The 16,957-nt window shown below is 34.3% G+C and overlaps 1 protein-coding gene across 1 annotated transcript in view; it reads left to right on the forward strand.

Moving 5' to 3' along the window:
• Positions 1–16,331, forward strand: part of LOC129220073 (tyrosine-protein phosphatase non-receptor type 21-like) — a 53,438-nt gene extending 37,107 nt beyond the window's left edge. The window contains exons 16-20 of the mRNA XM_054854410.1: positions 547–675; positions 4,488–4,556; positions 9,711–9,870; positions 13,309–13,469; positions 16,203–16,331. Coding sequence (XP_054710385.1) covers positions 547–675; positions 4,488–4,556; positions 9,711–9,870; positions 13,309–13,469; positions 16,203–16,331 — 648 coding nt within the window. The remainder of the gene's footprint in view (positions 1–546; positions 676–4,487; positions 4,557–9,710; positions 9,871–13,308; positions 13,470–16,202) is intronic.
• Positions 16,332–16,957: the final 626 nt, after the last annotated feature.

A 16,957-nucleotide genomic window follows, 5' to 3' on the forward strand; every position in this document is an offset into this window, starting at 1 on the left:
TTATTTCTTAATCGGGTTATTTTAAATATACATAAATTGATTTTTAGAAGTTTTGAATAGAAGTATGTTTATAAAATTTATAAATAATAAATAGTGAAGTACTAAAGAATAAATAAAATATTCCTATAAGAATTACCTAAAACGCATTGTTTTAACTGAAGTAAAAGCTAATGTTATATTTAATTCAGCTCATTCCCTTTAGGTAATCTTATATTGTTAAAATCAGTGTGCGTCTGTGTGCCCAATATTTTTATGAGTTAACACTGGTTGACTCCAAACTTCGGGAGATATCTTCACATCATTGCCAACTAGGCATCAAATTGACCATGTTATCAAATGGTCAACAGGTTCATTACTAGTGCCATACAACCACCCAAGACAGCTGCCTAGTAAGCATAACCCTGTGATCTAACATTTTTTTTATAAATATGGAGATGTTGAATTATTATGTTGCAGGACAGCTTTTATTTTTGTTGAGAAAAAATAAAAATTCTTCATATTACTTATAAAAAAGCGTTTTCAACTTTTAATCTTTGTCCTCTTTAGTTGTCTCTGGGATCTACGCTGAGGTTTTATATTGCTGCTCAAGGTCCTTTACCTAACACATTGTACAGTTTTTGGCAAATGATTTGGGAGCATCACGTGTCAGTCATCGTAATGTTGACTGAAGTTCAAGTGAGTTTTTTTCATGTGATTAATCTTTGATTAGTTGATAATTTAAGAAATGTTTTATATATATGTAAGAGAAAATATATATTCATACATACTAGTATTAACTGTCATGAACATGCACTCTGTCTGTGTGCTTATTATAGCTAGTTCATGTCAAAATTTCTGTAATCCTTGTTAATTTGTTTCATACAATTTTACATACAAAATGTTTCATACAAATATTTTGGTTTATCTTTTTCGAAAACAAAGGCAGATAATTCTTAATATCTTGCAGTATTAACTACTTAAAGCAATACAAATTGCAAATTCAATTCTTGTTGTTATTTGTGCTTCACAATAACAGCAAGAACTAAACCAACTTTTGTTTTAGAGTAGTTAATTTAACAAGTGAAAGTAGATATTTTATTTTTGTTGTGGTATATGTATACAGCTAAAACAGCGGAAAAAATAAATTCAATCGCAAAAATCGGAGTGTGTTTTGTTGTGCAGAAAAACAAGACCTTTTAAATTTATGCTTAATGAAAAAGCAAAAAATGTGCAATTCCCCCCCCTCCCACTCTCCCTTTTCTTTTTAGTGTGTGTACTTATTTTCCATATTTTAATGTGTATTTTCGTTATTTTTTTGCAACAAAGTTCCAACTATATTAAGCTTTTTATTGAATCCTTTTTAGTTTCTTATAATATTATGAATATGATCTGTAGCAAAAAATATGACTTTTACGAGTGGTTTCAGAGGCGTCAATAAGCTAGTATTGAAAATACAAAAAGTAATGTGTTCATACTCAGAAAAAAAAACTTTCTGATATTTGATTTACAATCAACATAAGTTTGTGCTAGTGATAGAGTTTAACTCTGTTAAGCAAACTGTGGAGAAAGATAAAAATGTACATTATTTTATGCTGCACAATTAATCTAAACTTGATTGCCAGGATGAAGCTTCAAAGTTTGAGATTACTTAATTGAATCAGGATTTTCTTTTTTTTTAAAAAAAATTCCAATAATGTAATTTGCTTTTCATTTTACTTTGGATGTAACACCTGGTTTAAAATGTTTTACAGACTGTATTTGTGCACTCTGATCTTCTGTTTAACAGTCAAAGACTTAGCTTGTTCTTTCCTATTAACCACTTTGTAATTGTCACCAAGGGGTGTGAGGGGGTGCTACCCCCCCCCCCTCAGGTTTTTCAGAAATGGGGACGCCAATTTCCTTTTAGTGGTGCAACAAATGAAGAAAAGGAAACTCTTCGTTGTTTTTAAAAATTAAAATTGTAAATATAAATGAACAATTGAAATAATATGACAAAAAGTATTTTTTCTGTAAAATTTGAATGAAAATGTTAATGCAATTTAGGAACATCCATGATTCTCTTTTATTAAGATTATCAAAATAAGGACTGCAGAAATGTGCGCTTTAAACATATTTTAGCGCAAAAAAAAGTATTCAGTGCTCTATACACTTGGCCGCTTAGTGGGTATGTCTGTCTAGTCGAAAACTATGTGCTGGCTCAAATTTAAGTATTGTGCATAGAGTAAAATTAGCATAATGGGAGTGAGGACTGGCGACAAAACGTGCACGCCTTGTCTCTCGGTGACCCTGGTTATACAAATCCATGCTTCATGGTTCTTCAGTTTAAAAAAATAAATAAATAGGATGGCTTTATAGCGGTTGCCAAAAAATTCCCATACATAATTTTTTGATGAAAAATATTGTCCTGAAAATCGTTGCTAGGTGGAGAAAAATGTATGGGTTGCCAAAATACATTTCAAACAGAGGGAGGGGGGGAGAGAATTTACTGCTAAGAAAGATTCAAAGTATTGTGATGAATACTGACACCAGAAGTTCCAAATGTTTGAACGTAAACATCGTAAGTTAATCAAAGCTTGATCAATAGATGCAGGAGGCATATTTAAAATAAAATGAAGCGGAATAAATAAGACCTAAGGTATCACAGAAAATTACCACATCCGTTCAAACTGTTAAAAGTTCTTTTTCTGGGGTCACAGATGCTTGTAGCCAAACTGAGGGTAGAATGGATAACTCTAAATCCTTTTTTTACAACCCCAAAGCTGACCTGGAAATGAGTTTTTAAAACTTCAGTTTAGAAAAAAATCCAAGAAAACATTCCCAAGCCCCATCCCGTGCCATAATGTCATTAAAGATAGCCTACACATGAATATTTAGGATTGCACTTTCAAAAAACCGTGAGAATGCTCCCAACGTAACCCCCAAGAAACGCCCTCTCAATTAATCTTTCATCATCATTCACGGTCGAATTAATTACGTTTTTAGACTTTTGATTTTTAAAAACTCCCTGAGGTGTACCGAACCGGTCCTCCTCTTAATATTACCTAAGATCCTCAAAAATTTCATTGTTAAGGCTTCAACTCAGAAACTTTTTCACAGGAGATCTCCGAAACCCCCTACCACTCTAACACTATTGAAAATCGCCTACTTAATTGTGTAACTTAAATTTCAATTTTGAAAATTTACCAGAGGAGGACTTCAAATCTCTTCACCCATTAACATTACCAAAAATAATCTAAAACTGTCTTCTACGGACAAAAATTTTTTTGATGGATTGCCCCCTCCCCTTCCCCTCCTCTCTCGCCAACATCATCCGAAAATGTCTTAAATCTCGTTTTCGATGTTTCAATTAGAAAACATTTCTTTGCGCGAACTCCTTTAAAACTCCCCCCCCCCTTCATTGGTTGGCTTAAATTACGTTTTCGAAGCTTTAATTTCAAGAAACTGGCAGTGTACTCAATTTTAACAAAGAAGTCTGCAACTGCGTTTTTAAGGCTTCAATTTCAAAAAATTTCATGGGGATGAACCCTGCGTCTCTTTTTTCCTTAATGTCACCATAGATTGTCTAAAACTGCATTTTTCAAAATACAAATTTCAAATTTTTCCCTGGGGAGCCTCCAGACCGCCCCCCTCCCTCCTCCCCTCCTTTACCTGTCACAATCAGAAATAATTCACAATTGCGTGTTTAGACTTTGAAGTTTAAAAATTTGTCACGGAATGAACCCAAATCTTTTCCTCTCCCAACATCACCATAGATCGTCAAAAACCATGTTTTCAAATAACAATCTTAAAAATTCTCCCCCGAAGTTCATCTCAATACATAATGAAATGTAACGTAGGATTGTGTTATGGGAACTTAAATTAGGGAAGGGATTATCGGGAGTGGCTATCGGCCCTCCTCTCTCCTTCCTCTCCAACTTAGTCTAAAACTGGGTTTTTATATCTTCAATTTTGATAAAAGCCCGGAGGAAGCCCTCCGACACCCCTGTAATAGGCCTGCTAAACCAGAAGCTAAATCTTTTCTCTCTCTCTCTCTCTCTCTCTCTTTCTATATATATATATATATATATTGGAACATGCGTTTGAAACAATTAAGGGGCTGTCAAATGCGTACTCCCCCCCTCCAGTTTTTTGACCAAGCAACGGCCCTGTCAACCATGACAACATGATGTAGGTTGGATAGTCTGTCATGAATCTATAAATATTTGAAGGTAATTTTGTGTTGGTTAGCTAAGTATCCGAACTGAAACTTTTGTACTAAACTTCTATTGATGATTAACCCCTGCTGTGAATAATTTGTAGATTTTCTTCTTGTGGACAATGATGCCTTTGCCTACATTCTTTTTTCCCCATTGCTTTTCATGTATGCATGCATAACTTCGAAGCTTTTTAATCGTATTGAAAAACAAGACCATTTAATACATGAAATACTTTTAGATTTATTTACTGAATTATAAATTATTGAATATTAAGGTCTTTTTTTCTTCAGCTCATTTTAAGTACATTTACAGGAACAGGGTCGAGATAAATGTTTCCCATACTGGCCTCAAGAAGATGGTAATAAGTTGCAAATTGGAGAGGTAATTTTGTAATTTGCTGTAAACTACTTTAATGAAATTCTTTGATTTATGTATTTTAGTTCTAAAAATAATGTGCTATAAATATTATTTTCCTACTTTTTTTTTATTCTTTATTTTATAATTATAGTATAATTGTTCAGTAAGTTTCCGCCCTATAGCCAGGGCTAAGGCAGAAATACATGAAATACACTGCCAGCTAAGGCAATTCCAGCTGAGGACTGCAGTTTCGTGCTTATTAGCACTCATCATCCCGGCATAGGAGTGATTGAGCTGGAGGTGGAAACCTCTTAAAGAAGCCAAGAGGCCAAATAAACTGGTAGCTAATACAGAATTAGCACTGACCAGACAAGTCACCCAAGCAGTAGTTCGGTACAATGCAGTCTTCGGCTGGAATCGACTGAGCTGGCTGTGTATTTCATGTATTTCTGCCTCATCCTGGCTATAGCACAGTAACTTACTGAATATACCTGCCTTGCCTTCAATATCCGAGTTGTAGCGAGTCATTGTTTCGGTCACTCATCTGGTCAGTGCTAATTCTGTATTAGCTACCAGTTTGTTTGGCACTCTTGGCTTCCTTAAAAGGTTTCCCACCTACCTCCAGCTCAGTCACCCCTATGCGGGGCTGATGAGTGCTAATAAGCACAAAAATGCAGTCCTCAGCTGGAATTGACTGAGCTGGCAGTCTATTTCATGTAGAGTATAATTGGTCTATCTTTAAGTTCTGCTTTCTTTAGTTTTAACTGACAGACTAGAAAAAACAAGATAGTTTAAGTCTGATTTTAAAGCAGTATTTTATTGTACCAGAGTTTGGAATATTTATCTCTTAAGCAGGTAGAGCATCTGTACCAAAATCATTTTTTCTGAGAGCTCAGTTCAGACCTTGAAACTTAACATCTGACTTAGTACTAGGAATACTAGGAATTTGTAAAATGTTTATGGTTCATGCTGTTGAATATTTGTTAACTCTGATGGGCATAGTATCGACACTGGTTTACGTTTCAACCACTCTTCTAACATGGTGGCCATAGAACCAGGAGATCAGGGCCTAGGAATTTGATCAATCAAGGAAAAATCACGGAAAAGTTTGGGAATTTCGTGAAACCAACAGAAACTAAGGAAAAACTGCTTTAACTGAGAAAAAGTAATTTTTGTTGTGAAAAATTGAGTAATTCTTATTAAAATGACAACATTTATGCTAATCTATACATATAATAAAATAAGATGTTTGTGTGTGTGTGTGTGGCGCGCATCCCGGGAAAACGGTAAGGCCTAGAAAGATGAAATTTGGTATACAAGTGTAGTTTTTGCTGAAGTTGTGCACCTCGGGCTTCGATTTTCGATATTTTAATTAGAAAAAAAGTTATTTAATGTTTTATGTGATTTTTAGCACTTTTTAGTACTTTTAACCTCACAGACCCCGAACCAATCGCGCCAGACAAATATTTTTTGTACTATAGTGTCGGAAATTTAATTCTAAATATGATGAACAAAAAAATTTTGAAGATAGAGCAATTTTTGTATTTTTTATGAATTTTTGAAAAAACCTTTATTTTGCATTTTTTTCTGGGTTTAATTTTTTTCTAAACGCATCCCGTGAAAAATATAATAACCTATTTTCTACAATTTTACTATGTAGTAGCCAGAACATTTCGTCCTCCACAGAGAAAAAAGTTTTCAAAAATATTCAAAAGTTTTTTTTTTTTTTACAAATTTTTAAAGGCAGAACGAAGATATGAGCTATCGCTTCACCGAAGATCTGCTGACCGCTTTGAATATGACGTAACGCATCCACGTGATCTGACTGAAGTTCGTAACTTGCTTTTTTCTTTTCTTCCTTTCGAAGGATTCATTCTCTTTTTTTCTTTCAGGTATTTCATTTGTTTCTCCCCCCCCCCCCCTTGGATGTTTTGCTAAACATTCAATTTCGGTTAATCAGACGGACCATATCGGATCGTTTTGGTCCCAGTCACGCTTTTTTTTTTAAATTTCAATAAAAACAATGATTTTTATACTTTGGCAAACTCAAAACAAATTTTTTGTGCTATTTTAATAAATAAGTGAGCGCGCTTTTTTTGCATGATTTTCTTTTCGTTAGGGAATAAGATTGGAGGTTAGATCAAAATAAATAGAGATAGATGAGAAAATTTAGAGATGGATCGAATAGGTAGATAGATATACATTGAGTGTACAAAAAAAAAAAAAAAAAATTTCGAATTAATACTTTTTTTCTTTGAAAAAAGATTGTTAATTACTATCAGAGGGAAATTTGCATGGATCTAGAGAAAGATAAATCTACAGGTCGATGTATAGTGACAGATAGACAGACCCATTATTTAAAGAACAACAATGGAGGTTGGGTGGGGGATATGCGCCGCTACGATTTCAAAATATTGTTAATTACTGTCAGAGGTAGATACGCATAGATCGTATAGATAGATAGATAAATAGACAAATGCAGAGGTCGATATAGTAGATGGACAGCAAGAAAGAGACATGCCCGTCATTTAAGGAACTTCAACGGGGTGTCAAGGTTTTTCTAAACATTCGATTTTGGTTTATTAGACGGACCACATCGGGATGGGATCATTTTGGTCCCAGTCACTTTTTTTTTTTTTTTTTTTGGAATTTCAATAAAATTGATGGTTTTTATACTTTTGCAAACTGCGGGTACCACAGAGATACCATTTTTGTGCTATTTTATAAATAAGTAAGCGCGCTTTCTTTTTCGCATGATTTTCTTTTTTTTAGGGAATAAGATTGGAGGTTAGATAAAAATAAATAGAGATAGAAATTGCCATCAAGAGGTAAATTTGCATGGATCTGGAGAATGATAAATCTACAGGTCGATAGACACCAAGAGATAGACAGGCCCGTTATTTAAAGAACAACATGGGGGGAGGGGGATTCAACCCCCACCCCCCCTTCGCTGCTATGATTTGAAAATATAATTCCTAACGACGGAACTGGAGATAGGTCTAGAAAATATTTTATTCAAACTACTAATGATATAGATTGATCGATACCGCCACGAAATTTCTTTAAGCAGCCGCCAAAGGCAGCAACATTAGCGTAAAAAGACGAATGATAATATTGATACATAAAGAAAAACATTGATTAATACTGTTGCTAAATTATCCAAGCAGCCGCCGAAGGCGGCAACCCTGGTGCAAAAAGGTGAATGGCGTAAAAAGGCGGACCAGCTGGTCGCCCAAGGCGGCTAGTAAACATTAAGGGAGCATTTCCTTTTTTGTTATCTTTTTAATTTTTCCAGTGAATCATCTTTTTTGTTGTGTACGTAGAATGGCCTATTTTGTCCCATACCTAGATTGATGTTAGAAATGTTTTTCCCACACATAAAAATGAGACATGTTCCAGTGATAGCTTCAAAGTTGAATGTTTTTTATAAATTTTTCCATAGTTTTTTCTTTTATAAATTTTTAATTCCGCCTCATATCGATCATCATATTTTGCTTTTTGAGCTTTTCTTTTGTTCTATTCTATTTATAGCACATATGTGTTGAAATCGACAATATATTTGCATGCTTTAGGATAGAAAACTTTTACCTTCAGTGTTCAGCCATTGTCTGCAACGTATAACGAATATTATTTATCATTATTTATTTTAATCTAAACTTTTAAATTTTTCATTTACAGGGGACCAAAATATTAAAAGCTTTTACTTATAGTGTTGTGTACAGGAAATGAACCAATGTAACTTTAATACCTCTCAATTAGCAATAAAACTTACATCTGATTATGACTTTAAATGTTTATTGAAATTAAGAGCACCAGTATAGTTTTAGTGGATTTTTAAAAAAAAATCAGAGAAAGAAATTTATGACACATTACGTAAAGTTTAAATCCTTTACTTCATTCTAATGCCTGAATTTCAAAAAATCCTGTTAGCTGCTCAATCTAAGTGTATTCCTTTAATTTTAGGTTTCATTGATTGTTTTGATTCTGCAATTTTTATTGAACTAAGTGGTAATTTAAATGAAAAAAGTGTGCAGTAGTACACAGTATGATAAAAACATTATTTCCCCTTACGTATCCTGCTTTTATGAGTTCTTAATATATTCTAATGATGCATAGTGTTTCCTTCATGGACATTAGATTACTATAACTGGTAATCAACAACATTTTGACGCACAAAATTAGCAGATCACTGCATACACGTGTTTTGAGGTTTCAAGGAACCTCTTTTCAAAGCGTTGTCGAGTACCAGTTACATTTCCGCACAAAGGTATTTATTTCTTATTAGGTCACTATGTTTTTCAGAAGTATATCCAGCTTTTTTTCTTCCCCCTCATTGCTATTTTAGTGTATTTGTTTTTATAAAAATGAAAATATTTTCCAAAAAAAAAAATTCAAACTTTTTGAAAAAAAGGGTTTTTTTTTCCTATAAAACATTAATTATAAACCAAAAAAAAACTGCTCAATAGATAGTAATTTTTAAAAAAAGTGGTGAATGAATGTAGAAGCTAAAACATAAAATGTTTTTCAAGTTTTAACTAAAATAATTTTGTGAAGGGTCACATTTCAGCTCCTCATGTTGAAACAATAGCAGTATTCTTTATAACGAGCTCTGTGTGCTATAAAATGTCTATGAAATTACAAGAACTTTTACAATCATATCGTCACCTCAGAGCAACAGTAGGATATCTTAGTGTTATTACTGGGATTAGATGTCTTACTGTTGCTCTGAGGCAACGATATCCTGAATTAAACTAAGAACTAATGATAATGGTAATAAGTTTTGAACATTGGTGCATGTAAAATATTACAAAAAAAAATCGTTAATAAAGAAATTGTTAAAATTAAAATTTAGTGCTTTAAACCTTTTGACAGGGTTTTTTTTTTCCCTCTGTTCAGGGGAATATGTCTCAGAGAGTAACTCTTTTCTTTGTATTTTTCGCATTTTGGTTTGTCAATTTTTTATGTACTTTTGTTTGTTACTTCAAAAATAAAGTACAGTAACAAAAGGATTTTTATTTATTTTTCATCATTATGCTTGAAGTGTTCAGGCTGACTAAACTTTCACGCACAATGCCACTGTAAGTACTCGCCTTAAACTGTACTCATCTTAGAGATGGATGTTACATCAAAGGGAACTTGATATATGTAATAAGTTACTAAATTTTAATGTTTTTTCAGTTTCAGATTGTCAGAAATTTTAGTATGTCATCGCCAACATATGTTACATGCTCATTGTCTTTGTGTCACATTACATCCCACCAACAAAGATCAGTATGGCACATTCAATACACAGACTGGCCTGATCACAGTTGCCCGCAAGATGTCCAAGGCTTTATTGGTAAATAAATACAGCTTTTCTTTTTTTTTTCTTTTTCCGTTTTCTTATTTCATAGTAACTATTTAAGATAGTTAAAATTTATCATGGTACTGCAATTTTTAGTTTATTGTACTCATTAATAACTTTTATGATAGCTACTCATCAACTGTTTTCCCAAAAAAAGGTTCTACTGATAATCAGTGTTAGCTACTTTAGATATTCCGTAACAAAGTTTTAAATGCTATCCTGATTTTTGTATCGAAAACTTCCTGCAGCTCAAGTCAAAGAGCAGATGTTGTGGGTTTTTTTTTTTTTTTTTTTTTTACCAAGGGTTTTTCCACCTTGGCAAAAGTTTGCGAACTTTGAAAAGATACAAATGGCTTTGCAAGGTTTGACTACCGTATTTTCGGGAATAAGCTCCGCGGCGCATACAAGAAAAAAAGTTTAAAAATTGCTGGTGCGGCGCATATAACGGATGCAGTGGATACAGTGGTTTTTTTTTTTTTCAAGTTTAAAAAAAAGTTGAAAATGCTGCTAACAGATGGCACCACATCGTTTGCTTTCATTTTGCGAAATTTTTCGCCCTTGGGCAATAAGTAAAGCAAAGATGAGGAGGGAAGGTGAGTCAGCGATTGCACGTGTTTTACTGGGGAGAGAAATGCTGATCCACATGCGTGAGCAAGCCTTATCACTTCGGAGCAAAATGACAGAATATCCTTCGACCTTGGGCGGCAAGTAAAGCAAAGAGGGGGAAGGAAGGTGAGTCAGCGATTGATCCACGTGTGCGAGCAAGCCTTATCGCGGGGGAGCGAAGGGGTCAGGAAATCCTTCAACCTTGGGCGACAAGTGAAGCAAAGAGGGAGGAGGGAAGATGAGTCAGCGATTGCACGTGTTTCACTGAGGAGAGAAACGCTGATACACATGGGCAAGCAAGCCTTATTGCGTCGGAGCGAAAGGGTCAGGGAGAGGAGGCAGAGAAAGTACTAGTATGGGAGGGAGGTGGATGTCAAGTGTGTAAAGAAAATTTACCACCTCCCTCACAAAAATGGGCGCTTGGTCAAGCAACTTAATGGGAAACTTGTCTCCTAGCTCTAATTTTATTGTTCATTCACATCGTTGTGTTGCATCTTTTGCTGTTCGTGCGTTCTTGGCTTATTTTTTTTACAAAATTTTTTAGAGTTGCTTTTGAAATGGCTCCTAAGCAATTGAAAAGTTATACTGCATCCTTTAAGTTTAAGGTAATAAAGGCAGAAGCAATTGGAAATCGTTTTGCTGCCAGAGTTTGGCATTGACGAGAGATGTGTTTGCGTTGAAAATCAGATAAATTAACCATCCAAAGTGATGGCCAATCGAGGGATGCTGAAGGCAAAAAGTGCAAAATAGGGATTTTTAAAAATAGTTCATTATCATTAATTAAAAATGCTAACGAGAAATAAAAACATATTTTTTATTTAAATTTAATCTAGCTTTCTTTACTACTGATTGTGCTTTTAAGTTGTTTAATGCTGGGTGTGCACTTATGGAAGGTGCGGCGCATACATTAAAAAACTTTTTTCTGTGAGAATATATTACGATGCGGCGCTTATTCCCGAAAATAGGGTAAGTGAAAAATCTATAAAGAAAGACCATCAAGTATGTGAAATTAATGGGAATAGAAATTAGCAAATCCGTTATTCGACTTGAAACTCAACACTCTCGGGCCTATTAAAAGGCATTGGGTCTGTGGCGGGTTCATTCGACCGTAAACATGAAAACATATGTAAGAATATTTAAGTTGTAAATAAAAAGAATTTTATCTTATATTAAAAATATAGACGTCGCGTATCCTGGTACCGGCAGGTATGCAAGTGGGAGCCAAAATCTAGCAAATAAGCGACTCTCTTTATAAAATAAATGTGTTGCTGTTGCTACACACTTGGTGGCTAAATTTTTCAGTTACAAGTAAAAATATGTGCAAATTTGACCAGAATAAGCAAAAATATAAGTCCTCCCACAATACTCCCCTCTGAGTCTTGAACAGTCTGGGAAAGACGAATCTGTCCGGAAAACGAACTTGTCGTCCGGAACCCGTTGTCACTGGAACAGGAGTCGGAGTTGCCACATCCAGGCACAAATCCTGGTTAAGTAAATATGCCGGCTTTAACTCGTCAGTAGAAACAGTCTTAGTCGAACTTTTCATGCCTATCACAAAGTCCTTGACCATCCTTTTCACCACAGGGAAGGGTCCATCATACTGAGGCTGCAGAGGCCGTCGCACCTTGTCATGTCGCAAAAAGGCGTGTGGTACACGAGTCCAAATCCTTAGGGATGAAAATGCTAGAAACACCATGTCGTGACACTGGCATCGGACGAAGCGATCCAATTATTCCTCACAGGTGCTGCAGAAATGTCGGACTCAGAACAGGAAGCTTTGATTCAACGACTAAGTCTCCGGACAAAGAGTCTCACCGAAGACGAGCTCGGCGACTGAAGACACTAAATCTTCCCTGTACACTGCTCTCAATTCGAGAGGCACTGAGGGCAGGGCATCTACCCATGCCGCACTTGAAACACAGCTAATTGCCTGTTTTAATGGACGATGTAGTCTTTCGACCATGCCATTGCATTTTGGATTGTAAGCTGACGAATTCCAAACAAATTAGCAAATGACTTAAAAAGTGAGGATTCAAGTTGTCTGTCCTAGTCACTAGAAATGACTGAAGGAACACCAAAACGAGCAATCCAAGAAAAATATATAGCTTTAGCTACCGTTTCTGCGGATCACATCCGGGTCACCGCTGTCGCGGGTCCATTCAGCAGCGAACATGAAAACATATGGAAGAACACTTAAATATAAGATAAAATTCTTTTTATTTACACTTTAAAATATAGATGTCGTGCATCCTGCTACCGGCAGGCATGCAAGTGAAACCTGAATCTAGCAAATTAACAACTTGCTTTATAAAATAAATTTGTTGCTGTTGCCACGCACTTGGTGGCGAAACTTTTCAGTTACAAGCAAAAATATAAGTCCTACACAGGTCTCTTGTTATCACATACCTTGAAAACTTTTTGAATAACTTATTCAAAAAACTTTGAAATTAGATTTTTGCATTTTAGAATGCCATGTTGTATGCTGGAATTTTAGCAATTAAATAAAACTGTGTTCCTCCTCACATTGGCCATTTTGGTGATCACACTGCAAGGGTTTATAAACTCTAATCAAATGTGTAGTTTTTAAATCTTTGACATGAACATTAGGCTCCATGCAACATTTCACACTGATAGTAAATATTTTTTCTCTTAACTCCACCAACTACTTATTGACTTTTGTCTGAAAATGTTCTTGTGTAGCAACATTAAAATTGAAAGTGCATCAAGATTTGATCACTCTTTATTATCAAGACTTTTATCTCTCTTTAAATATGCAACTTGTGTAAAATCTACATAAAAATAAATGTATATATGATTATTATGTAGCTTTTATGAGTGAAGTGGATGCTGTTAGAAGGCATGCTCTAAGTAATCAGGAAACTGGAATGTGCTCTTCACCTGTTGTTGTGCACTGCAGTGCGGGAGTTGGCCGATCAGGAGCTGTAGTTTTGTGTGACATCATGCTGTATTGTTTGGATCACAATCAGGTAAAGTGAAAAGTTTGTGCTTTTGCCTATATTACCATGTTTTTATTAACTTAGTTTGGTGTATGTCTGTTTGGGTAGAATCTTGTGGTTGATTTTTAACTGACTTCCCGCTGAGCTAGAAACTTGAAACTTCGGGCATAGTCTGGAATTAGATGACAATGCATGAAAAGAAGTATAAAATATTCCAATATGTTCAAAATTTAATTCTAAAGCTTGAAAATTGCATGAAAAAGCTCTTTTCTATATGAATAAAATGCTGTATCATTTTGGGTTTAATAACGTTTTGAAATCCTTAAAAAACTACCCCCCGCTGATGTTAATTCGAAATATATTTGACTATTAGAACTCTTGGAACAATGACTTTCAAATGATTGTAAATTATTTAAAGGCTGTACAGTATAACCTCATTCATCCAGACTAACTGGAACCGAAGGCAGTCCAGATGATCAAAAATCCTTATCACTGGCGCACACAAGGTCCGGACCTCTCCAGGGGGTCCGGACCCCTCCCATAAGTCTTGCTTTTTTTCACGATTGATTATGATTTGATATATTTTGTACGTAGAATAATTTCAAGCGAAGGTAACAATAGCTTCAGTTCTAATAAGTAAAAAAATAAAATCCTCACGTTAAAAGACATAAAAAAATATATTGTGCTCTTTTCCTACAAAGAATTGCTTATAAAAAGCAGAATGGTGATTATAAATAAATACACTGTAATAATCATGTTTTTAGTTTTGTAATTTCAGATTAAAATTAGATTCAATGAATCCATTACTTTAATTATTAGAAAAGTAAAAGTGTAAATACTGTTTTTCATTCTCGTGACTTGACTAAATCAAGTGAATATGTTTGACGGCACATTGTGGTATGATATAAGAATAGGACTTTCGACTTTGGACCCTCCCCTTGTAAAATTCCTGTGTGCACTGAGACTTATAATCCAGGTAGTTTGAGTGATAAGCAAAGTAAATCCTTAAACAAGCAGACTTACCTTTCATGATGTCAAAAAAAAAAAAAAAAAAACATGTTTTGTAGCAAAATTACATGGAATTGTAAAAAAGAGAATATCATAACATTTTTTCGTATTATATCTTATATGGGCCATCCAGAGGCTGCAGTCTCTGGATGGCATAACAGAGCTGTCGGTATATTGCATGCAGTTCTGCCTCAACCCTGTTTTAAGGGTGGTAAATTACTGATAAATTGAGCAATATCAAAGCCACTAACATGGAAATGCATTTAGCTTTGTGCGATGAAACAAAGTGTGCAACTTGATTAAAAGCACTCATATCCGAGCCAGATGAACCAACATATGGGACTAAGCTACATCATAGTTTTGATAAATCATTGAGGGTACAGGGTTTCCGGGAGATTTTGACTTGCCTCTCCCTTCTATATATCTGGAATATTGCAAAGCTGACACTGCATTTGAAATTTTGGCATTAAATTTGTCAAGACATTGTTAAATGACTGAAAACAATTACCTCCAAATCTGTCCCCAAACCTTGTAATATCTAAAACACTCATTCATTCCTAACTTTTCAAGTAGCATTCTTTTGAGGGTTAAAGTTAAATAAGAACAACCAACAGTTTGAGACATATTTCTTAAGGTTTAGAATCAATTTAGGCTCTGATCATGTGATATTAAGTTGAGTTTTACGGGAATTTGCTCTGTATGGACAGTTCTGTAAATTTTTAAGCTGCTGTGCTTGCTCAGTACTTGAAAGAGTAGTATAATAAGTCCTCGGGAGACTATTTCAGAACTTTTTTTTTGAGAGGCTTCTAATTGCTTTGACTCTATATACTTTCAGGAGCTTCTAGATTTCTGCTCAGTTCTCTTTAGGGGGATATGAATAACTGTGGTTCAATCAAGGACGCAGAGAGCCAAGAGCGACCCCTTGTCAGTTATGTCACCTTGCCCGTATCCCAAAAAATGAAAAGGGGGGATAAAAGAAAAGGCTGAAGGAACAAAAAAATGAGGGAAAGAAAAAAATCAAGCCTGCTGACTAGAAAACAATTAACTCTATTTTAAGTGCCACAACAGTAAATACCAAAAGAGTAAATTTTACTTAATCTTTACGTTTTCTCGTATATATTCTAGAAATAAATTGTTCAGCATGGTGTGAACCCAGCGCTGGCTACAATCTAAATTGACTAACATATAGTTAAAAAGTTAATTTAGTAAAGTAGTTGAAATTTATGAAAATGTAAACATAAATATTCCAACAGTTTGAAAAAATGAAATTCATATTGTTTTTATATAAATGGAAGGCTTTTTTTTACATAAAAGATCTACAATTCCCCCCCCCCCTCTAATTGTGAAAAAGGGAAGTTGAAATAATTTGCAACATAATCCTGCTGAAGGAGAATTTTAGTTCTTCTTCAGAAAATCGAAGTTGGTTAATGGAAAAGTAGGCAAGCTTAGTCCTAAACAAGACTCCTTTGTTAAATAATGCTTTGGAACAAGTGTGCATGTAAAAATTTATTTCAGAAAGGGCCTGAGTCAAACATTGTGAAAACTTTACAAATTTAGGTTTGAACAGGTTAAAACCCCAATGCACAATATGTAGTTTTCAATTTATTTCAAGAGAGAGCCCTGGCCCTTCAGCTCCTCCCTTAAATATGTGGTGGCGTTGGGATCTATACTAATTGCATTACTTATAATTGTAAGTGCATTTTATTATGATTGTTAGAAAGTATTAATGTTTTTGGTTTTTTTTTCTATCCTCAGCCCATTGACATACCAAAAGTGCTGACGCATTTGCGTCTACAGAGAATGCTGACTGTACAGACTTTAGCCCAATACAAATTTGTTTATAATGTTCTTATACAGTATTTAAAAAATTCTCGTCTGATATAAATTGTATTCTAATAAATGTTGGTGTTTTATTGCTTTTAAAATTTATGTAAATATTGTGATATCTTGAGCTTATCAATGCGGGAAGTTTCCTTAGAAATGTGTGCCTTTTACTGAATATTTTTAGACTTTTGAACTTTTTTGCATCAAATGCATATAAATGAATTGATAATGATGCATATGAATAAATTAAGAATGAATTCTTATGCACTTAAACATCTTTATCGGTTATTTTTAATCTTCATCTGTGAGCAATAAATATCAAAATAAATTTTATGTGTGAACAGATTTGTAAAAAAATAATGCTATGTTCTGAAAAACAGGCATATATGCTGAATATGTGATAATCTATGAAGTATAAATTCTGTAATGTTTTTACGTTTAAATTTTCTGTGTCGAAATTGTTTATTACTATGAGCAAATAAAAGAAAATAGTTTCTTTTATATTTGTATGTATTGTCAAGAAGTAATGTTTGTAAGATGTCTGAGGTATTATCTACAAAATTTTGTTTCTTAATGGTCAATTCTTTTTGAACACCTTGTAATTGGTGTAAGTGCAATTATATCTTATAGTTTTAGCTGTTTTCTAATATTTTTACTTTTTTGTGTTCAACTTTTTCTCTTATGTA

Source organism: Uloborus diversus, chromosome 4 (genome assembly GCF_026930045.1).
Source record: "Uloborus diversus isolate 005 chromosome 4, Udiv.v.3.1, whole genome shotgun sequence".
Classification (NCBI taxonomy): Eukaryota; Metazoa; Arthropoda; class Arachnida; order Araneae; family Uloboridae; genus Uloborus; species Uloborus diversus.